This window comes from Salminus brasiliensis, chromosome 4, assembly GCF_030463535.1.
Source record: "Salminus brasiliensis chromosome 4, fSalBra1.hap2, whole genome shotgun sequence".
In the NCBI taxonomy this organism is placed as follows: domain Eukaryota; kingdom Metazoa; phylum Chordata; class Actinopteri; order Characiformes; family Bryconidae; genus Salminus; species Salminus brasiliensis.
Genome location: NC_132881.1, coordinates 25,444,649 through 25,469,486, shown reverse-complemented (window position 1 = coordinate 25,469,486; position 24,838 = coordinate 25,444,649). Strand labels below are relative to the sequence as shown.

At 40.0% G+C, this 24,838-nt stretch overlaps 1 protein-coding gene across 1 annotated transcript in view; it reads right to left on the bottom strand.

The window, feature by feature from the left end:
- srbd1 (S1 RNA binding domain 1) overlaps window positions 1-24,838 on the bottom strand; it is a 97,062-nt gene that overhangs the window by 37,829 nt on the left and 34,395 nt on the right. Inside the window, exons 14-15 of the mRNA XM_072676858.1 lie at window positions 14,558-14,649; window positions 7,573-7,655 (exon numbers count right to left, since the gene is read on the bottom strand). Of these exons, the coding sequence (XP_072532959.1) occupies window positions 7,573-7,655; window positions 14,558-14,649 (175 nt within the window). The remainder of the gene's footprint in view (window positions 1-7,572; window positions 7,656-14,557; window positions 14,650-24,838) is intronic.

The following is a 24,838-nucleotide window of genomic DNA, read 5'->3' as shown; positions in this document are numbered from 1 at the left end:
TGAGATTTAACATTTAATACAGGCCATATTAAAATGATCTCTTTAAATGAGCTCAATGAATTTGTAGCTCCTTTGATTATCAGTATCTCGATCAATATCTAACAAAGGTCGGACCCAGTAATGAAAAAATAGAAACGACGCAGTGTGATCATTAAAGGAGTAGCTCCGCAACAGATCTAACTCACATTATCACTTACCCCAGAGGCAGTGGATCATTCGAGACGTTTGATATTTGGAGTATGTTTCTTAGGTTTAGAACAGGCTAACATTGCTATAAAACACCAACAAGCTAATCTTCATAAATACCTGTCCAAAATTTTATGTTGTCTGCCTCAAAACCCTATCGAAAAGCAAGCATTTACTCAAACAGCCATGAAAGACTCTATTTAACGATTTAAGCTAAAACTGGAACTTTGCATTTTTGCATACCATATTCTAAACCACACAGATTTGCCTACAAAAACATATTAGGATCTGGAAGCATTTTGAGAGGTTTCAGGCATGTATTTGACGGTTGGTGACAGTCCAAGTCCAGTGTTTGTTAGCAAGGTTAGCCTAGCACCTCCCTTTTTCAACTAAAGACGTAAACTTCAGATATCAAACACGTCTTGGTTGATTGATTCTATTGTAGAACTCAGATCGGGCCCAAAAAATCCAGCCCGACCCTACCTGAGCCTGTGCACGTTCTGTCCGACTAAAACATCAGAAAATAACATAGTGGCTAAAGTTAGCACATGTCTAATGCAAGCAAAGGTGAACAACTGCATCGAATCGTTTGTTTTTCCCACGCTATCTGTCATCATGACTAGTCAGCCGTGTGTCAATCAGCTCCTCTCATTTCCTCCTATTCCCTTCAGGGAAGAGATTCTGACAGAGAGCAAATCACAAAGATACATTATATATAGAAAAAAAAATAGTAAAGGAAATGACATCACCTGCTCAGCTCACCTGAGGTATTTTTCCATCCAGTCTCACAGTAAATCCTGCCTCATCACAATCAATCTCACAGGATCAGCTTCCCCACAGCTATTCAGGCCAGGGTGTTTTTTACTACTGTTTAGTTTATGAGCAGCAGCCCTCTTAAAAGATGACGCCTGAAGCTATAGTCATTTCCTCGAGACCAGTGATTGAAATCACTGTCAATTTAGGAGGCAATCTGCTAAAGCTGAATTGCCTCATCATGTAAACAACTGTGTACACATGGACTTATGATGTCAATGGATCCATCAGACTTCATTTCATATCAAATAAAGTTGATCGGACGAAAATAGAAATTAAGATTAATTGAAATAAACAATATCATGATCCCAATTATGGTGGCCAGTGTCAGTGTTAGAGAGTCGGAATGTTCACAGTATCATAACTCTCTAGGAAATATCATGGTTTTACATTATTAAAGTATACAGTATTTCACAATTCCTCCTCTTGCTGGTCATTTCTTCATTGTTATTGTTACACACTGATCCTTAAAAAAATAACAACTGCGTTTTTTTGGCTAAAGAAAATATCTACTACTATTTAACCATTTGTTACTGAAACTAATAATGTAAAATGCCTCCTTTTGGAAAGAAACAAGTAAGCCGGCTGCATGTTTTGTTTGTAAAATCTGTCGTTAAATTTGTAATGATTATTTTGATGATGGATTGATCTGCTAATTATTTTCTGCATTTTTAATTGATTGTTTGCTTTTTAAAACTCTAAAAATGGTAAGAAATTGATTCTCTTGTATTTTTAATTTGGTTGCATTTTTCACCAATACCAGTAATAAGCAAATTAACATGGTATGATAACCATCAATGTTCATACAACAGTATACTGCTGTAACCCTAGCTAATTCAATGTCTCAAGATGTTGGATGATCAGCACCCCATTTAATCCTCAACACCCCAACTCATCCCCAAAAAGTACGGGATAAATGTTAATCTATCCAGAGAGTCCTATTGTATTCACAATACTTCTCTACAGGGACTAGACAAGCTGTGTGTGTGTGTGTGTGTGTGTGTGTATGAGCATTTGCACATCTGTGTCAGCAATGGGTGCAACTAAAAGTAGCTGAATGCATTCATTAGAAGGGGTGTCCACAAACATTTAGACATAAAGTGTACAACTACTTATGATATACAAGTAATATTATGAATATCAATAATATTACTTCATAATTATTATTACATAATTACCAACTGGACTGGCTCCTTATCAGACTTCATTAACTGAATAACTGAATATAATAACTATAAGCTACAACCGTCAGCCTGAAACACTGCTAACATGATGAACTACCTACAGCTCAGAATGGCTACATGAAGGAAAAGTGGTTAAAGCACTAATAAAAAGGTATAAGTGGCTCTGTTTTATGAAAAATAATTTCATAATGAAGGGTATTATTTAAATGATTGGGATATTTGATAATATCAATTAGAGGTACAAGGCTAATGCTAGTAAATGCTAGAGTGCGGGGTTGGTGGATTCCGTACAATCCCAAACTCCAATCCCGTCCTCCCTAATTTTAAAACCTGCTGTTGACTAACTGCAGAGCTACCGACTCCGGTGTTGATGGTAAAAATTGGGACGGAGAGAGCAAAGTCGAGCGACTTGCACTGGGAATAACAGAAAGGCGAAATGACGCCGGTCCTATGTATTTGGACTCGTAGCCAGCTATCTAGGCATAGATAAGTCAGCTAGCAAGCTAAACACCTCAGCACAGACTGTGTTCCAGCTAACTGAGGCTCAAATCACACACGTTTAGAGGACAAAGCCTCATATCTGAGAGCACAAAGTGGAGCAAATGGCCTCCAAACCTGTGGCTTTAGATACAGTATGTTGTAATTATATCCTCATTATTAAATACAGCCCTCATTTTGAGACGCTGTCAACATTTCTAAATACTGCGGTATTCAGTATTACCGCTGTACCACCCAAGCCTACTAGAATAAAATAAAGAGACAGAGAGAGCACAAGAGAGTTCAAGAGAGAGAGAGAAGGGGGGACGGGGCTTCAAGAAGAGTGACAGCTCCTTTAATATCCGGGGGTGTACGTGTGGTGTTTTCTCACACAGCTGGGTAAAATGGTAAAATGTGCCCTGTGGGACCTTTAAGCGGATAGGGAAATCTGAACACGCTTACTCCGCCTATCTTTCAGTGACTGACAGCTCACTATACAAACCAAAATACAGGAGGATCCACCTCCTCAGAGTGACTGACAGCTCACAACATCGACAGGAGTGCAGCAATGTGGTGCAGATCGTCAACCACAGAGCAGTCTGGAATCCACAGCTTCACAGAGAGCTTCAGCACCTGAACCTCAAGTGAACGGCATAAATCTTAGGTATTTTTAGTAACAGACCCTCACATTCTCTGCATTAGGATTAAATGAAGAAATGGGCTATGGCAAGGCCGAGAGCTAAAATACAGTTCAAACACTGTGGAGTGCAGCATACTTCTTTAACAGTAGGCAGCGGTTGCCAAGTAACATGGATTTGAATAACTTGGTGCATTAATATAGACTGTAGCTGATGTGTGTGTGTGTGTGTGCGCATACTGAGTACTTTACAGCTTCAGAAGTGGCCCAGTAGGTCAGATTTTTACAACCGGAGCTCTTCGTTTTACAAATGTTGATTATTATGGGCTGCTTATGATGTTGCCTCCTAAAAGCTGAAATTATGCTCACAGATGTCAAATAGGGATACAGAGGATTTCTGTACAAGTAATACGAGGATAGCTTTATTTTCAGAACAGAAAACACAACACTTTCTACACTGACCTACTGCAGACACACACACACACACACAACCACCCTCATCACTCAGCATGTCAGTACAGAGGAGAGGCAGCTCGTGTTGCTTTCTCCCTTCCCAGATCATGTGACAGGGTAAATAAACGCTGGGTGCTGACAGATGTGTGGGTGTGTGTTTGGGGGAACTTCACTACACACACACACACACAAATATATATATATGTATATATATATATATATATATGTATATATATATATATATATGTGTGTGTGTGTGTGTGTGTGCGCGCGTGTGTGTGTGTTTGTGTGTGTAGTGAATCCAGTATATATTTGTGTGTGTGTGTGTGTGTGTGTGTGTGTGTGTGTGTGTGCGCGTGCATGTGTGTGTATGATAGAGGGCAATATTCTCTAAAAGTCAGAAAAAAAACATGGACCTCGCCTTAGACAGAATGTACGTATATACAAGTGTGTGTGTGTGTGTGTTTAAATGCAACCAGTGAGAGCTGTACCATTGTTCTCTATTGAAGAGTGCATTAGGGTAGCACTGTGCAGCATAACACAGCTCACTGGAAGCTCTTTCCGAAAGGGGATGCTACAGCATATGCTTGCTTTTGACATGCACGTGTCCTTTTACTCCACCAGGCCTGGCCATGAGTAGCACCTGACTGTTCTTGCTTGGCAGATATATCGACAGACAACATACAGCACTGTGCACAAGTCCAAGACCTCCCTTCATCCATGTAAGTTACAGTAAAATGGCCATTAAGCACAAGTACAGGAGATATTTGGAAGGAAATTGGATCAAAGCAAACCCACATGCATAAGGAAGAGGATAGTCAAAGGAACTCAAACAAAGGAGCTCAAAACAATGATTCAACGACCCTTAACAGGTTCGTTCCACCACTTCGGTGCCAGGACAGAAAAAAAGCCTGGACGCTTGTCTTCCGTGGATCTTAAGGGATGGCGGATCAAGCCGAGCTATATTTGAAGTTTGAAGGGCTCATAGAAGGACTCCTTAGAGCTCACCTGTTTGTTTCAAGGCTACGTTGTCCGGCTTGATTCAAGCCTTTAATTTAAAAAATGCTGGTTAAAGCGCTGTTTAACCAAAACTACTGCCGAGCCTCATTAAAATTGGTATCAGCACTGTTCATGTACTGCTTGGGTCCCGTTCAGTGAGCACCTATGCTTGCTGAAGATTGCTACTTTTGTGGGCCTCTGCTTTTGCTGCATTTAGGAAAACTGCTTTCCGTTCCCTCTGCTCGAGTGCAGATAGATTCGCTGTATGTTTTCCATTGCGAAGGAACTCTCAAACACAACACACACAGTACAAGCTCAGAACACACAAACTCGTTCCCCCCCCTCTTCCCGATTCGCCAGCCTCCTAAGAACAACAAACTGCTTCTACAGTGAACTAATCTGCATTTATTTTGCCAAGAGGTCCTCCAGAGTTGAAGGCTACGTTTTCTAATAAAAGACAGGGAGAGACGAGGAGAGCGCGCGAGAGCAAGCAGGCGAGCAAGCAGAACGGCAAGGCAGAAAGAGGAAGAGGGAGAAAGAGACGGGAGGATCCGAGTGGGACGGAGTCTAGAGTCAACATATGATGCTACCGGCTCACTTAATTGAATTAATTGTGTCAGAAAAATGGATTACGCACAATATGAGACAGCAAAAGCAAACAGACAGGAGAGGGGATTAGTTCACCAGTCCAGCTGACTCCTGTTTAGAGAAGCTATTACTCAAAATTTCAGACCTGAGCCAGTGTTAGACAGTTAGGAAAGTGCCTAGCATTACTCTGAAGCTTTGAGCGGTGTCAAAACACCGGCTAACACGTCATCACGCAGAAAACAACGCAGGTCTGCACTCTCAATCATCGCTGGTGTTACAGTGGCTGATTAATGCCATCAGTGTTACAATAAAGATTTGGCTTGATGAGGGCAGATTAGAAATAGTAGCGCTGACTAATGGCTTCACTAGACTAAACTAAATGATAATTCATCTAGGGTTCATGTGGTATGTGTTCCAGCAACTGTATAAGCTAAAATAAATATTTAAAATGCTACATACGTTGTAAACATAACTACTCGCTTCTTACACAGGGCTGTGCATTGACAAGAGTGTGATGATATGATACATATATTGATACAGGGGTTATGTTTCAATTTATTGCAAAATACTGTGAAATATTGAGTCTACACACTCCATCAACCTGCATAACCAAAATGTCCTTTTAGGCATGCTGGTTACAGGGTGGGTGAGGCCAGCTACATTATTTCCGATGGATATCACTACAGTGAGGCAGATATGCACCAACTTGCCTATTTTACCATTACCATTGTAGGTTCTGTAACTACAGAAAATTAAAAATAAAAAAACTAAATCAGATAACACAGTATAAAACAAAACGCACCATTGTATGCATAATATCTGGCATCTAGAGACAGAGCACAACCTCGCTATCCAGCAGTCTGGGTTTAAACAAAACTAGGGATGCACCCATCCAATTTTAGGATCAGATATCGGTCCCGATATTAACAAAATTAGCTGGTTTGGGTATCGGATAATTAGGCCAATCCAAGGAACCGATCCTTTCCCTTTAATTTGCTGGTGTGAGACTTCACTAAATGTTTACAGGTTTGCGATTTTTGATTCCTGCTTGTATGCTTGGCCAAGTTACTTATTTATTCTCAGGTTCAGCTGCTAGATTTTATTTTGAATTACTGTTTACACTAAAAATGTAAAAATAAGACTAATTACTGTTTGTGTGTTTGACAAAGTAAAGCTACTCATTTTTAGTTTTGGCTGATACATTTGATTTATTTTAAGAAGTTGAATTTGAATCCTGTGTCAAGATCCTGCACAATTGTTTATTGTTTTAGTGACAAATAAATGGCAATTTAGCAATTTATATCTAATTGTAAAAAGTTCATCCTGATGCCTTAAGACTCTCCCACATGATGAGGTGTTTATTAATTCAACAATGGTAACGGATTGGTATCGGGTATCGACCGATATGCCAAGTTTATGTATCGGTATCGGAATTAAAAAAGCCAAATCGATGTATCCCTAAACAAAACACTAAATGAAACAATGTCAGCCACCAATATTTGCATATAAACTATTAATTAAAAATGGATACTGCGTTTTTGAGAAATACAGTCCTGAAAAAGATAAGATCACAATACTTGATATAATGGTATTTTCTTACACCCCTATTCTTACAGCAGTGCCACAAAAGCCTTTAGATCAAGATTATCTGGTTTAGCTGTATCTCAAGCACTCTGGAAAAGATACTTGGGGACGCTAGTTTCATTTCTTTATTCATTTATTTATTATGTTACTTTTGGAAAGCCTAATTTCACATACTATATGTACACTCTTTAAGATAAAGACATCACAAAAGGGCAATTTGAGTAATGCCATAAGAGAACCATTTTTGGTTCACTAAAGATCAAAGTTAAACTAAACTAAAGTTTTTACAATTTCACAATAATATTATTTAAGCGGAACCAAAGTGGTTCCTCTACGTCTTTGCTCAAAGAACCCTTTTTCGAACCTTTATTTTGACTAGTGAATAGTGAATCTTCATATTAGTGATTTAAAATTAGTGGCTGTATGCATGCTGGGTATTGTAATTAGAATGCCAAGAGACAAAAACGCACAAAACTGCAAAAAAGGCAAAGGGCTCAAATGATGCACCATAGAATATTATAGAATAACTTATAAAGAATCTTTATCATGCCTGCAGTGTTCAATGATGCATACTTAAAACCGTACTCCTGACAAAGCAGCTTTTCCTGTTCAGAAAACAGTTTGCTGATTGTCAAGCGTTGCATGACTGACCTGGTATGTACCGATGCCAATGTGTTTAGGGTCAATCTTCACCAGCTCTGCCAGGGGGTCCTGAACACGTCTTCCAATCGAAACTAAAAGAGAAGACACACATGCTAAGCATGAAATAGCTCCTCTCATACGTCTCAAGGGATCTGCAAAATGACTCCTTTAATAAACCAGCAGATCTGATTAAGCATAGATTAGCTATGCAAATGAGAAATTCTCCACAAGCAATGCGAGGGCTGGTCTAGACGTGGCCAACTCCACACAGGTTCATTAATTATAATAATAAACTTTGTAGGTAAAACTAATTACAGGCTCACGTGCGAGGCTCCGCCACCCCATATTATAATTAGAATTATACAGACTATCAAGCAATACGGAAAACATACATATTTAATGATAAAAAATATGATATGGTTAAGTTGATCTGACAGAAAAAAAACAATCAGTTTTTGCTATATAATAGTGAAGAAAGGAACAGAAAAAAGAATTATAAGCAAGATCAAATTAAACAAAGACATGCAGAGTGAAAAAGAGGAACCATAAAAATTAGTAAACGAAGTAGGCCCCAACACTAACCCGTCTGGCACCCCATAGTACAGCAATTAACCCAGCGCTGTTGATAGAGATACAGCTGACCAGTTCAAATTAATTACAGTGCCGCTACATTCATCAGCTGCAGTGGGGTATAGCTTTCATATGACCTTCATTTAACAAAACTACATTTGAACTCTTTAAAAGCCTTTCAGTCTGGCTCTTGGCTGAGAGGCTGGAAAAGAAAAATCAACAAACATGCAATGATGTTTAAGTGCGAACACATGACAGGATCATTTAACAGCCTCAGCCACAGATGAATATACCATCACATGCCCCAAACCAAACACATTAGAGAGCGCGCGAGAGAGGGGGAAAGAGAGAGACGGACTTATCCTCAGATATATAGCCTACACACACGCTCACATGCTGCAAGTCCTCTCTTCCCAGTAAGTTTAGTATCACAGAGCCAAGCAAAGACAGGAGCAACTGTTTATGAGCCTGATTAAATAGGCGCAAATAAAAACTCAATTACGAAAAATAAAAGCTCAACTTAGGAGGAATAAAATGCGTCAAGTGTTTGGCAGAACCGCTCACTCACGGGCCAAAAACAATAACACAAAATGTGGGGAGCATAAGCAGTTTGATGCACTTGTTGAGAGTGAACAGTGAGCTTTGGAAAAAGCCTTAGAAGGCTAGGGGTATTCTCATCTCTTTGCTCTACTGTTTTAATGTGGGTGGCTGTCATTATTATTTTTAGATAATATCTGCTAAAAACTAGTTTTTGTATGTTGGAAATATTGTCTCAATCTAAACAGAAAACCAGTGTAGAAATCAGTATAAAGTCTATATTGAAAAAGAGAACAAGTGTAGAAATCAATTTGGAATATTGGCTAAATCGAAACAGAAAATTAATGTAGAAATCAGGTTGGAATATTGTCTATTTCTAAAAAGAAAACAAATGTAGAAATCAGTTTGAAACATTGGCTAAATTGACAGCTGCTGTTTAAAAATCAAAATAATCAACAATGTGTCAGATGTCCATTTCTTGAGGCAAATATTTGCTATTACTGACACTGAAAACAATTTTCAGTCAATTTTACATATGGCAATGCCAACCCCAAATTCAAATATCAAAACGTGAATTCTGTTTTCATTTTTTTAATTCTTTTTTTGTGCATAACTTCATTCATGAACATATTCAAATAGGTCTTAGGCAGACTTTCTTAGCATTCAGTGAGAAATAATTCACATAAAATTACAACATGCTTTTGAGATCGCCAGCGTGCATGGCTTCGAAGCCTGACCTGATCCTGACCGGGAGAGTGTTAAGATAAGATTTTAACTGAAGAGAAAACAAAGACAAGAGACACAAGGTGGACAGACGGACAGACAGACTGACAGACAAAACATAAACCTGAACAATTATGGGAAAGAAGAGCTAGAGATTTAGCCTGAGAGACTAAGAGGAGTGGAGTGAAAGAGACAGATAAGCAAGAGTGCAAGAGAAATAGAATGGGAGACACCAAGGAAGCGAGAGAGAGAGAGAGCAAGAGGAGAGGGAGAGGGAGAGAGAGAGAGAGAGAGAGAGAGAGCGAGAGAGAGAGAGAGCTGGGCTTTTGTGTATGCTGTACAAGGCCTGAGCTGAAACTCCATCCCTGTGCAAATATTATTGCAGGCAGCAACTTCCCACTGAGTTCAATGCAGAGACGCAGAGTGAGGCATGGCAATCATCCCGCAGCAGCCCACCTCCACCCACAATCACCCACTTAAAGTCTCAGCCACACCTAGCACTGCAGGTATTACACACAGTCTGCTTGCCAGTCCAATACCCACCAACACTCTCCTCTGTTCACACACATACCGACGGAGCAGTCCAGCTTAGATTTGGATATTGTTTTGCCCGGCATACACGGGAGCCGGGAACATTCCGAATAACACAAATTCTGTAACTGCACTCACACAGCAATGCTGAGGGCAGGGCGACACTTCCTTCTTCACCAACTAAATCACGTTACACTGATTTACGAAATGGATTACGACGGTCCTGCCTTTCTCCACACCGACACAGATACTTTTCAAAAAGCTGTTTGTGTTCAATATGGCTTCAGCCCACACAGGAATGTCAAAACGATAGGAAAGCCTATACTCTGTGTGCGTAAGCCAATGGAGCCCGGCAGCTTGTTGCGGTACAGGCCAGAAAATACAGCTAGGCTAAGCAGCTACATCAAGAGCTGCTAAAACAGTGATTCATCTTGTATGCTAGAATGCTGTATGTACAGTATACTGTATGTACGGCACTGTGCAAAGGTTTTAAGCACCTGAAAAAATTCTATTTTAAAGTCCCATTTGCTCATAAAAATCTGTTACTTTACAATACTTACCAATACAAAGCATATCCGTGTGTTTCTGACTATTTTTAAACTTCTATAGCCCAGTATAACCAGTAGTAACTGAAGTGGTTCCCAATTCCAGGCAGTTTCTATATTGTGGCTATGTGGTAACTAGCTTAAAACTGCTTTTCCTAGGTGGTTGCTATGGAGTTACTATAGTGGCTACTGTGGTATTTCTAGATGATTGCCAAAATGTTGCTCGATGGGTGCTTTAGTGTTGCTAGGTGGTTGCTAAGGTATCCCAGGTGGCTCCTGTGGGGTTGATTAGTGGCTAATACAGTGTTGCCAGGTGATTGCTAGGATGTCACTAGGCGAATGTTAGTAGTGTATTTGTATCAATGTGACATCAGAAGTGCGCACAACCTTTTGCACATAATTCATTTCTACAGGAAAAAGTACAATAATAAAACTTTTGCTGCAGAGAAAATGCAAGTCTGATCAAAAAGCCAGGTTGCCTGATTCCAAAAAAGTTAGATCAATCTCTAATTAACTGACAACTAAAAATGGGATATATACTAGTAGTAATATATACTAGAGTACTAGAGACCCAGACTTGAGTAAAAGTACAAGTGCTCTATCAAAAAAGTGACTTGATTAGAAGTATTCTTTAAGCACCCTACTTAAGTGGAAGTACTAAAGTATTTAACATTTTTTGTACTTAAGAATTGCAAGTAGTTCATTCTATATATAAATTGACTACTTAAGTACTGAAAGTAAAAGTACACGTATTGTGTTATGACTGTCACAATTCCTTTGGCTGTAGGAATGTATAAAACAGTTAATGTACATGGAGTCTACAGTTAACTCTCTAAACAAACTTGTCAGAACCTTGATGCTGGCCTACAAAGCAAAGACTGGACCAGCCCCTCCATACTTGATGGCAATGGTCAAAAGTCAATCTGCACCAAGAGCCCTTCCAGCTTCAAGTACGACCCGCCATCCCTCAAAATCCACGGAAGACGAGCATCCAGGCTTTTTTCTGTCCGGTCACCAAAGTGGGGGAACGAACTTCCCCAGGGTGTCCGAACAGCAGAGTCACTCACTGTCTTCAAACAGACTGTTGACCCACCTCTTCAGAGAATACTTGGGCGAAGAATAGTACTATGAGTAATGAGTACTATGGTCTCCATATTGACTTGTCTTTAGTAGTGTCTAAGCTTAGAGGTATCTTTGAATTTTTTGTCTATTTAAAGTAGCTGAGGTTATTAGGTTATGCTTGAATAAACAGTGAAGCACTTTTGTAAGTCGCTCTGGATAAGAGCGTCTGCTAAATGCTGTAAATGTAAAGGTTAAAAAGAATTAAAAGTAACCTGCCACATATGCTGTGTTTCATATGTAAAAACATGTGAAGAGAACACCCTAAAACACTGAACTGTGAACTATATCCCAATACAGCATAGACTATCCCATCACTCATTACAGGCTTCAATATGCACAGCTATCCAATAACACATTCAACAGACCAGAGCTATAAAACACTACCTCTGTACCTCAAGACTGAGAACAGAGAGGTAACACACATCTATGATGAACACAAACATAGGGCACATATTCAGGTACTCCTTATTTTTCCGCTGTAATATCGCGACGCCACTATAGCGTTTCTAATCCAGTCGCCGGTTTTGTGAATCGCTACCCCGCTGGTGTTCACTGATGAATGAAAGCCAGTAGGGCCGGTTAGGATCATGCAAATGGGAATGCACAAACTGGCTCTACCAGCTTTTGTCAGTAGCACTGTCATTTTTGGTTGACCCCATCCTTTCAGGTCACTGGCTCCACAAATACCAAAAACAAAAATGGCATCTCAAGTGCAAGAGGTAGGTGTTAAAAGACTGTAAGCCCAGAATTGTACTGAGTAAAAACCGGGATTAAGAAAAAGAGGGAAACAATGCAATAAAGGATTGACAAAGCAGAAAGAGAGAGTTACTCAGCTGACACAGGGCTTTAGAAAAAGGGACAGGAGTGGTCCCATCTCCGGTGCTTTACAGTGTTTACACACTAGAGGTCTCTCCCACTTACAAACAATGAGGAATCCCAATAAAAGGACATAATGGAATATATATATATATAGAATATTAGAATGCTAACATTAGTGAGGTTTTCCTTTACTACATAGTGTAAAAGAAATATAGTGTAAACAATATAGTATTTTACACACACACACACACACACACAAATACACACACACACACACAAATACACACACACACACACACACGTAAAAGCAAAGCAAAGTGCTACAATTTCTTACGGCTTTCGTGAAAAGGATAAATATAGCTCCCCAGTTCGCTCTTGCACTTGACCAGAGGAAAATTTACGACAAATCCCACATTGATTTACTGCTTTTATAGAGGAAGTCTGGAATAATTCTCAGATCCTGTTTTTGAGAGTGTTTGAGCCATTTCCAGACTTTTCTCTGTGCTTTTTGTGTTTGGGATCGCAGAGTGAGCGCCTGTGTGGTCTACGGCATGGCTGAGGCTTGAAAAGCCTAGTTTAACAGAAGCGTAATGAGTTACGCAGATCTGGCCGGACCACGACAGCAGGACAACAGCGAGGACGGTAAATAACGCGGGGTGTTTAACTTCAGTCAATTGTCATCGTTGAAGCCCATCTTAAGTTATTGACCTTAAGACAAACATAATGTAAGAACATGGCCTAGAGGTAACCATCCGTGAAGTTACTGTCAGATGGCTCAGGCTGGCCTGGCGGAAATGGCAGGGTAAGATCTGGCAGAGTGAGAGCTGAGTTGGAAAGACAGGTAAGGCACAACTGCGGGGCCAGCGCTTGTCCTGCTTGTTTTTTTTTTTAGGGACCGGCAGCCTACAAATCTCTCTTGACAACTCAAGTCAAAAGCGACTTACCGTCCTGGCGTGGAAGGTGGACTCCTAACTCTTCAGAACCGGTACTAAACATCTACAATCTTAAACATTTCATTGATATGAAGGACTCTCTAATGACATACAGTGTTTCATGTGCGTGCCATAATCATACATTTTGCAGATAAACAGCTTCAAACCATCTGCATAGGTATACAGATTTGTACAGTACATCCAAAGTACACAAGGCCATACCTACCTGGAAAAACTGTGAGCTGCAAATCTAGACGGGACTGAAATGATCAGAGAGCTGAGCAGAGTTCAGTGAAAACAGTAGGAAATTCTGCCTGTAATCTACTTACATGGTCGATCTGGACATAAATAAAATCATAAAAGGAGCCCTGGTGAAAGACAGAACCACACACACCCGTAAATGTACTCCCATCTGAATAGGGCTTTACTTTTTGGGCTCCTGTCCACATTCAATTTTTTGGTTTGTGTCAGCAATCATTACAAACAACAACACTGAAGCAATTCTTTTCGACTGCACAGAAAACACAGCACAGCAAAAAGATGGATATTCAGTACAGTTATGTATGTGATTTTAGCCTGCATGGACTTTACTCCTTTACATCTCCTTCTACAGTAATACTGAGCATGTATCCTGCACTCAATCCAATTCTCATATCTCATGGCTCACTGTCACAATCATAGCTATCCATTATATTACTGTATCTGACCAGTATTCTACCCATAATTCATCTGATTTGTTGTATTTGTTGTGTCGACAACAGGAAGATGGGTAAGTTTCTTCCTTCTGATCCACAAAAGTTTGTCTATTGGCTTGCTCAAAAGAGGCTCAGAGCAGAGGCTCTTGAATGGCAACATCCAATGTGTTGAAATGAGCTATGTACAAATATGTATGAACTGAGTTTTACACTATAGAAAGTAAACATGAATACATACATTCATTAAAATAATATTTTATAGTTTAGTATATTTATATGTTCATTGAAATGCACTGTTATGATTGTGTTATTCTACATTTTGGGCACTACCTTTTAAAATGCAGGACTGGTGGTCACTTCAACTTCTTTGAGCTCTCAAAAGTGTGAAAAGGTACTAGAGGGGGGACTCCTAATGCTGTATGTCCAGGTGGAAAGTACTGTATGTGACATGGTGCAGTTAAATGTAGCTTGCTGATAATGCTATACAACAGACATTCAGAAGTAAATCAGTGGTCTTTACCTGCACTCCTCAGGTTTGGGTCCAGATCTGGCATCTCCTTTACTGCCTCTGGACTGACACTGTAAATGGATGCTCCTGCTTCATTGGTGATGCTGTAAATCAGACATACAGAGAACGAATTTGATAAAAACTTCAAAAAGCATCACGATACAGATCCCCACGGTTCGGCCATTGAATCCATTTAAATAGATTTGCATAGAGAGCATTGAAGTCTGGGCCCAAAACTATACCGTCCTCGTTTCCAGGGTTCAGTCTGCCAGAATCCAGAGCAACACACAGAGGAAACGCACCAACATACACAAACATCACATACGCCTCTGTTTTCATGAGCCATCAAAGGCCATTTGAGCCGGTTCGGCTCAGACTCAAAGCGCGATACCTGTAGAGCCTGTGTCTCAGGCCTATTTATCATAGCTACATTTTGTAGAGCACAGACAATAATAACAGCAAATGACAGTATGAAAACGACAGCCTCAATAGCTGGTCTACTTAGTAGGGACTGGAAAACAGAGTGACAAAAGATTGGGAACAGTTGGGAAGAGCACAGGGAGCATCCAGTGTGGCAGTAGAAAAGTTAATGAGCAAACCGCAGTAACTTCAGGATGTAGTAGGACGGAAGGAATAAAGGCGTGAGGCCTATTTCACTAGCAGTCCGCTGCTTTATTGAGGTCTGCTGCAGTCTTCTGCAAGACTCTGAGCGATGGCCTTACTGGGCAATAAACTCTCTCTGCAACTGTAATGTCTCATAACCTATTTGTTCTGCCCAGCACTGAATGCATTTAACAGGCTGGGGGTGGTCAACAGTCTGTATGTGAAAGCTACACACAAGCAAATCCCCCTTTACTGACCATACTAGCAAAACCTGAGCCAACACTGCCATCTAGAGGACAGAATGACAAAGGGGAGCGGACATAATTTTATCCCAGTTTTGAAATATGGTCAACTGCAAGGTTTATTCATTAACCCACATTTTTTACATCTTACTGTTTCAGTATATCAGATCAATTCTGATTATTAATATTTGCACTGCCGTAGATTTGTTTTGCTTCATTTTTAGAAACTGTTCTGGTGGAGGGTGGGGGAAGAATCCCCTCTAACTGATTTGTCAAATGTGTGGTTAACATGATTTGGGAGAGGGGGTGTACTGTGACCTGAAACAGAAGTGTAAAATCTGCTTGCTGGATTCACTGTACTAATTATACACTGCAGAAAAAAATGCATACCACCTCGCAGTAGCATTTGAAATATAGCTGAGATACTGCATCATTATGTTACAAAGGGGGGGACCTTATAATTAGGTCCATAAACAAATATGCAGACACACAAACACAGAATTTCTGTATATTGTTGCTGTCAAATTTTTCACTTTTTTGGCATCTGGTGGTTGTTCTTTACATTGTGTTAAAATCAAAATATAGAAATAGAAACAACTTTTCTTTTCATGCTGACTTCCAATGAACCATAAGAAGTTTTTTCTTTATATATTAATGTCATATACATAAATATATATTTCTTATTATTACTGTCACACAAAATGTATTGGCTTAATTACATGAATAAGGTCTGTTTTTGTCTGTTTTGGCCTCCCGCCCACATGAAAATGTCATATTTGGTCACTGAGCTTTTTATAAACGCACGCCAAGGTGGAAATTGTAACTTTATGAAAACGCTGGCATCAAAACGCATGCATGTTTCTGGCTGATTCTCAAATACCTTTACAGTTATTATACATAAGTCATGAAACTACATCTCAGCTCTATTTGAGTGTAGCTAAAAAAAAACAAACAAAAAAACTAGGTTTTAGGATATGAATAAATGTCAGTACACAATGTCAACTTGCATAGAACACCACGTCTCCTGTGTGGACAGAATTTTACAAAACAAAAGAAGAAAAATATCAGTTTTTAAAAACACTGTGTGTAGATGGTGTGTGAGAGTTTCCAATTTCCAATTTTCATGCTTTTCCAGCTTTCCAGTCTGATACAGGCCCAAACTATGTTTTCACAGATGATACGGCCGCAAAGGCTGCCAGTTACTAGAACCCCTTCATTTTAGTGCTTGCACAGTGTGGCACCCTGGACCGATCTCTTCAGCATATCAGGTGTGACACATTTATGGCCCATACCAATCCATCCATCCATCTGGGCCCAGTTTCCCAAAGGCATCTTACTGTTAAGATGATCTTAACTGGTATAGAGAGTACTCACTGTAATGCTGCCTGTAATATTTAACAATGATCTTCATGCCAAAATGCCTTTGGGATTCCACCCCCAGGTCAGTCATTTAAATAACTTTTTTTGATTTATGCATAGTGGTGTAAACCACTATAACTTTATAGAGTTAAGAATACACTATGATCCCATTGGTTTAATGGGTATGCAGTAGGCTGCTCCTTATTCTTAGTTTCGAATGTGCTGTTTTTGTTAATGCCAGCTGTTGTGAACCAGACACAGCGCTCTAGTGAAATACATGGCAGGACAACATATTGTACATGTTTCTGACAGCATCAGGGAAAACAAAATGGAAAAAAGAAAAGAAAAATGAGAGTGGAAGCCTGTTAGCCCCACGCTTGTATTTTACATGCCCATGCTTAGGTGAAAAGTTAGTTTGAACATAGTTGATAGTATAACATTGAAGACTTTGACATTGACATTTTATAAGGTCCACACTTAAATTCAGGCCAGTTGAGGATGGCTGGCCCCTGTGTGGAATCCTCAGCTTGTGAGTGACTCTTTAGTCATTTTTTTTTTTTTTGTAAAAAAAAACAAACAAAAAAAAAAAAACAGTGTACTGTACCTTTAAGAGCACATAGGCAAGATCAGTTGCTAACTGTTCCACAGATCAGAAAGCACAAAGACCAGAAGCTCCTCATTAACACACAGATTCTCACCTGTTTAGCATGGCCTACTGCTAACACTACTAATTAGTGGGATCTTAACCATGACAGCACACAGAGGCTTTGTGACATGAACCTCCTGTTAAAGCCACTGCTGTCCTCTTTTCTTTTTTGTCATTCTCCCAATCTCCTCCCCCTTTCCCTCCATCACAGAATTCTAACCCCCCCCCCCCCACACACACACACACACACACCCTCTTCCATCCTCCAGTCGACAGCTGACATGTTGCCTTGGAGACAGTGCTAACGAGGCCTGGCATATGACCTTCAGAAGTCATTGTGGAACTGGTCCTTAATAAGAAGTGTGCACACACACTCTTACACACTCTTACATACACACACACACAAACCACGTAGTGAATATGTTCATCCCATATGCCACAAAACATGTGATCAGTTTTTTTTTTTATGCATGATGAGAGAACCCCCCCCCATAAATCAAGAAAGTTATGTGATCCAACACATTTTATCATTTATCATTGGTCAAAATAATGTGAACCCATCTTTAAACCTTGAAAATACTACTTTATAATACTACTACTTTAAAGCCTGAACAACAAAAAGAGTTGGTCTAAAATATCAGCCGATATTGAAGTACCTCAGGGTGTTTGTCTTACATTGGGACAGACCTTTAATATTATTGTAAAAAAGAAAACAAAAAAAATAATAATAATAAAAAAAGGAAAGAAAAGAAAAAGAGGAAAAAGGTCATTTTTGGGGGGATTAAGGCTGACCTGCATGATGGCTGAAATAACAAAACCACATAAAATTGTAACAATAATTGTGACAAAGAAAGATGATTTTTTACAGAAACCAAAACGAGGAAGCCTCGCTCTCCATGCTATTAACCTCAAAGCTAAGTATGCATCTGAGGGTGAGCTGCATTTCTGAAAAATAAAAATAAAAACGGCTGTATCCTTCAATCTCCATTTAATCTCGGTGTCCGAGAACGACTCAGTTTACTGGACAAATTGGTAAAATCTCAGTCACATTTACACCGCGTCCCAAACCGCACACTTCTGTACTTCATGAGTGATCTTTTACTGGCGGAGCCCTGTTTTTGTTTTACATGCTACTTATTGAGGTAGTGGAAGGTTTGAGGCGCAGCACAGGTGTGGCACTTCATAGTCACCACGACATGATATTCTGGTGTAACTGTTTTATTTTGCTTATTCCCCAACAAGAAAAAATAATAATTGTATACTCTTGGTAAATGGATGCGATAAACTTTTCTTTAAAAAAAAAAAAAAAAAAAAACTAAATTATTGTCGACTTTATGATAAATGTATCTACAGTTACTGAGCAGTCTCAGATGTGGTGAAGCAGTGTTGGAGAGCTGGGGGCTGGAGCGCAGCAGAGTTTGCTGATTTCTATGCTCTAACACACATAACACACAAATCACCAAGCCAGACAGGAATCCAGTTATCCACATTTCGAATGTCATACTGGAGCCTGGGCTCAGTTCCATCATCCATAAACTCCTTTTTCTCCAGCACTCCTGCAGCCTATTTAAAACTGTGCTCTATGGCTCAAATACAGAGCCTCACCAGCTTCCACTATTTCCAGTAATGGATATCACGCAAAACATTTTTAGACTGTTAGGCTCAAGCACTAGGCATAAGCACTGGCAGTTCAATGCCACATACATACAGTGAGAGTCCCAGAGAGTGCAAGAGCCCTACCTTTGCACTATAAATGTATAATTTCTTGTTTTCAGCTTTCCAATAATGTTGCATAAGTGACTGGCTTCATGTAACAGTACATATGAGACATTTGCCTAGAAACATCAAGGTGATTTTCCTACATTTTTGGAACCAAGACCCTGTTTAAATCTGGTCCCGTTATCCATATTAAGTATCAGAATTATATTTGGATTAGGCCGAGCCACATAAAACTGCAAGTTTAAACACACCTCATTTAAACCAGATACAAATCCCATCACTCAAACCATTTCAGGAGGTGATCTGAGACGCATGTAAATGCATCCACCCCTCCAAGGCGCATTAAGCTAACAAAAACTCCTCCCAGTACAATCGAAACTCACAAGGAGATTTGCATTTTCCATCTCCCAAAGCAATCAGATTTCAGTCTGACTAACTGGAAATGCATTTGACTATGCATGTGGCTAAAATCTCATCAGGAAACAATACAGATCCTAGTCACATGACGGGTCCAGGTGTAAATGAATAGATGATTCGAAATCAGAGCTTTTGGAGTAAGCAAGCTTTGTTAAGCTCTGTTATATCAATAATTTATAAACAGTTCTGACCAGAGGAGGATGGGTCGGGTCCCCCTTGGGAGTCTTGGTTTCTCCCAAGGTTTCTTCCTCCAGCTCTGAGGGGGTTCTTTCTCAAGTTCCTTGCCAGTGTCGCCGCTGACTTGCTCACTGGGGGTCTTGGATCCTTCATGTCTTCTTACGTTATTTCTTTTTTTTCTGTCTTTTACTAATTACTAATTATGTAAAGTTGCTTTGTGACAACAACAGTTGTAAAAATCGCTATACAAATAAATTTGACTTGACTTGTTATGTCTGGCAAAAAAAAAAACAGAACACTGTGTGATGTTAGTGCTGGTAGTGTAATGGTTTGGGGGTGCATTGGCTTTGCTGCATCAGAACCTGCATGCCTTGTTACCAAAGGAAGAACTGTGAATTCTGCTCTGTATCTGAGAATTCTTTAAGCGAACGCCAGGTAAACTGTTTGTGAGTTCGAGGTGCAGCGCAGCTGGATCATGCAACAAGACAATGACCCAAAGCACAGACACATGTCTACTTCACAATGGTGAAAAAAAAGTTTACTTTTTGGAACGATTTAGAGTTATTAAAGACAGAGTAACTGTGACTAGGATTTGCTGAAAATGTCATGTTTTATGTTTGTTTAGCTACAGGGGCTGTTTATTACTTCCCAAAAATAAATACATTAATAAATAAATAAATAAATAAATAAACAAAACACTGCTTGGGTGTTGTCTTTTCCTTTTTCTTCAAATACTTTGCACACACACACACAAACACAGACACACTCACACACACACACACACTCCACCCGTTTATATAAAGTGATATGTGACACTGTAGGCTGCTCTAGGTCAATTGAAAGAGAGATAGTGCCTGGATTTCGAGGAGACAGACACACCTACAGGAAAAGAGCCTAGAAGAGATGGAGAAGAGGAGAAGACAGAGCATTCAGCCATACACTACACACACACAGAAAGAGAGAGCGTGGCTGACCCCTATCATGTCTGAATTAATTAGCATGGCCGCTGGGGCAGCTGGGTAACAGGCCTCAACGACCCTGACATGGATACGCATCCCAGCCGGCTTCACCCCGTCCAGGGCACGGGTGTACTGCAGGCAGGGCATTGCCGTGGCAGCCAACAGAAGGTTGTCCGCGCCCGCTTCGCCACGAGTGAACACAAACACGCAGGCACAAAGCAGACTGAAAGACGTCCACACAAAGTCACAACCTGCCTCCAAGTGCTGTGCATGACTGGACGACCCCGGAGGTCACTCACGTCCAAACACACACACACTCACATGCACAAAAACACATTTACATTGCGGCCTATCAAGTCTTTATCATCGTCCCAGGGCAAAGTCACAGTCTAACCCCCCACACCCACCCCCCACCCCCCTTCAGAGGAACACTGGCCTTCTCTCATTACTCATCATCAGCAGCCCCCCCAGGCTGAAGCACCCGCTGCCCCTGACCACTGACTGACACCCAGAGATGGATACACACTTTGATACGTCTCCCCCCTCAACAACCCCTCAGACAAGAGTGCTAATTAACATCAGTCATCAGATCCTTTAGAGAGAGGAACAGACGAGATCATCGCCACAGTAAAGCGATACACACCACTCGTGGGTGGGACGTGAGCACCGCAAGGAAAGAAGCGGTCAGTACTCAAACGTTCGGGTCAATCTGAAGGACAACACGCCCTCATGGCAGCCAGGGATCTCATGTATCACTGGAGCGTGGTGTAGGGGTGTAGTGAAACACGATATGATATGTATTGGGGTTTTTCAAAAAAATTAAATTGGGGTCAAATCCCTCTAGCCATAACTAGATATAACTCAAAAAAATAATTTCTAAATGTTCATGTAGCAAAGCAGATTTTAAGGCCGTTTCAATCAACTTCCTAAAAAAAAATCTAATTTATTGGTGTAAAAGTAAACTGACCAGTTGTGAAACGAATTATTTCAGAAAAAAGGGAAATATGCAAATATGATCAACCTGGAGTAAAACCTCCCATAAAACCAAACACAGGCACACAACACTAGAAAAACTAGAAAGCTCCTCGTTAAATGCAGTCAAGTTCATGTGTGTGCATATTCACTGATCAGCCAGATCTTTAGCACCACCTGATCAACACTAAGTAGGTTAGACTTGTGCCACCACAACAGATCTGACCATTGAAGGCATGGACACCACAAGGCCTCTCAAGGCCATCAATTAATTGAGAAATCTTATTGTTTGCTCATATCAGAACCCAAATTTATAGGATTTACATATTTCAGCACATCATATTATATACAATAGATTTAGCCTCAACAGCATACCTTACATTATATTTATTTTTAATTATTACATTTTTGAACAATTTTGATTAACTGGAATTGTGTGTTTTTAAACTATAAGGTTATTATTTTAGTCACTTACGTATTGACATTTTTATGAATTAATGTTATTAACAGCCATCTCTCTTTGTTTCAGAATTCTAAACAAGATTTCTTTCCAAGACCACCATTTAAAGTAATGTTTTCAGAATGACTTTTCCAAGTGATTCAGGACAGTACCTCTTAAATTATTAAATTCTACTTAATAATGTACTTATTTACTTATGTATTATTTTGGCACAACATAATACAAAACACACAATAGCCTAAATAAAACAGTAAATTGAAGTATTTTAGAATTTCAGTATTCAGTATTAGTATAGGTAAAAGTACTGTCACTTGTTTAAAACAGGTCTTTAAAGTATTTATTTTTTTTTTAAATAAATATCTATACATTCATATTTACTACAAAATTACTGGTCAGCTCAGGAGTTTGGATGTTTGGATGCCTCCAAGCATTTGCAGTAAATGAACAGGCAATAATCCAGAGCTGTCTTATTTTAATCTTGTTTACACAATTTCACAGAGTACTACAAATACTACAATAATGCTTGAGGGAAGAAAAACTTGGCAAACTTTGGTAGAATCTGCAGAAACTCCAGAACTATAAATCCATCATGAGAGACTGCTCTGAGACGCAAGCTGATGTGACCTTTCCTGACGCTGGAACAAAACGCAAGGAAAAAAAAAGAAAAAAAGAAACTGCACTGTAAAGGTCACATTTTGCACCTACAATAGAGCTAAATGCTTCCAACCCTGCATGCATACAACAATGTCCACTTTCTGAACTGGATAAAGCCAATGGAGTGCAGGGACCCCCTATATAACCAGAGGATTAGTGGGTCAATATAAACTCTTAATAGCCAAAAGAAAAATGATAAAATGATGAAAAATGTCCCACAACATTACCACACTCATTGCTCAGTAGATCAACTAAAGCCAATTACGTTTTTTAAATTAATTAAAATTTTAAATTAAGTACAATTAAGTACAACAGCTACATAAGTTTTGTGCAGTTTGGTCCTTGATTGACCAAAATCTGTAATTTGTCTCAAAGCTCTAGACAATGAGGCCCTGAAAATGGTTAAGTCGTACTGTGATTGTACCAGCAAAACAAAACTGTACAAGAATGAGGAATATAACCTTCAGAAAAATGTTATTAAATGAGTTAGTTCTGGATGATGTTAGTATCTTTTTAGTTAGTATAATTTTTAAAAAGTCAATGTTACACTATTACAAAAAAGGGCTCTTCAAGTGTTGGGCAAAAGCTATTGTTCTTTGCTTTGTTAAAAGGTTTAGTACTATTAGAACCCGTTTTGCTTACAGTGCCACATCACTACAGAACGGCTTGCGATTCTATCAAATAAATGTAATAGTACATAATTGCTTACAGTTAGATAGTATTAATAAAATAATTATCTGTGGGGGTCCACGGGAATGGCGGCAAAAAGTCTGCCTGAGAACCCCTAGTTCCTAGGTCTTCGAATCTAGACCTCAAATCCAGTTTCCAGTCCTGGATGTGAACACAGCTACTATGTATAAGTCTGAGTTTGATTTCTGGTGATGTCACATTTTTTTATTTGTGTATGACAGACGTCTGTCATTTTAATGTCGGCCTTCATGAGGAATCTGTCCTCATTGTTTTTGAGGGCACTACACTCTCCAACAATGCACTCCTAATTGATAGTAAGCGTCGTAGCTCAGTAAACCAGCTGAACATGGACCAAGAAGCATTGAGAGTCTCTTTTCTTACTATGTAATCGACAGTGGAGCGAAATGGCGTCAATGACATTTGCTAATGCAAGCAAGTGATTATTAAAGATAGTTAGTTTAGATCAGATGTGCAGCTGATAAATACTGTAAAATCCCTTTATGAGAAAGACCAACCAAGAAAAGAACAAATTAATGGATGGAATCGGGCAGCTTGGCCAGTCCCTGTCAGCTGTGTAGCGATTCCTCAGCCTGAGGATTCTGGCCATAAGAAATAATGATGAGATACCAGGCCCAGATGCAGTCTGAAAATGGCAACATTTTTCGCCACGAAAAGGGCCCAAATGGCAGGTGTCAGGGGCTGTCAGTCTCACACACGGCGCTAGAAGGCAGGAAGCGCACAGTCAGCGGGGGCCTCGTCAACGCCACACTCCAGCTGCCACTACCACACACGTCTGAAAAGAGCAAAGCCTCACAGCCACTCACATCAACCTGGTGGCAGACGCTCATCACCCCACTCCTGCCTCAAACACACACATATATACACACAGAGCTGGTGGACAGTGTCACCCACCCCCCAAGGCAACTGAATGTTTCCCTGCATTGTGTGAGGGGGGTGGCAGGGTGGAGCAGTCCTTACTACCTAGGAGTGCCCAGTACTCCAATGAAGCCAAGGTCTCAAATCAAACCCTACTGGGCTTACTGACCGCCACTTTTCAGCCCAGCACCATAACACTTTTCTTAGTCATTGCATTGGTGTCAGCAGACATATACACTATATGTCCAAATATTTGCGGACCCACCTTCTAATGAATATGGTCAGCAACTTTAGGTGGCACCCCTTGTTGACACAGCTTGTTCAGTCCCTGTAGAGATAAACTTGAACCTATTGGCATATTGGGCTGGAGGGGTACAAGGACCCCCAGCATTAAGCTGTGGAGCAGTGGAGCTCCATTCAATACTTTTGGGAGGAGTTGGAGAGTCATCATCCAACGTCCTGACCTCACTACTGCTCTTGTCGCTCCTCACAGCAATGCTCCAAAATCTAGTAGAGGAA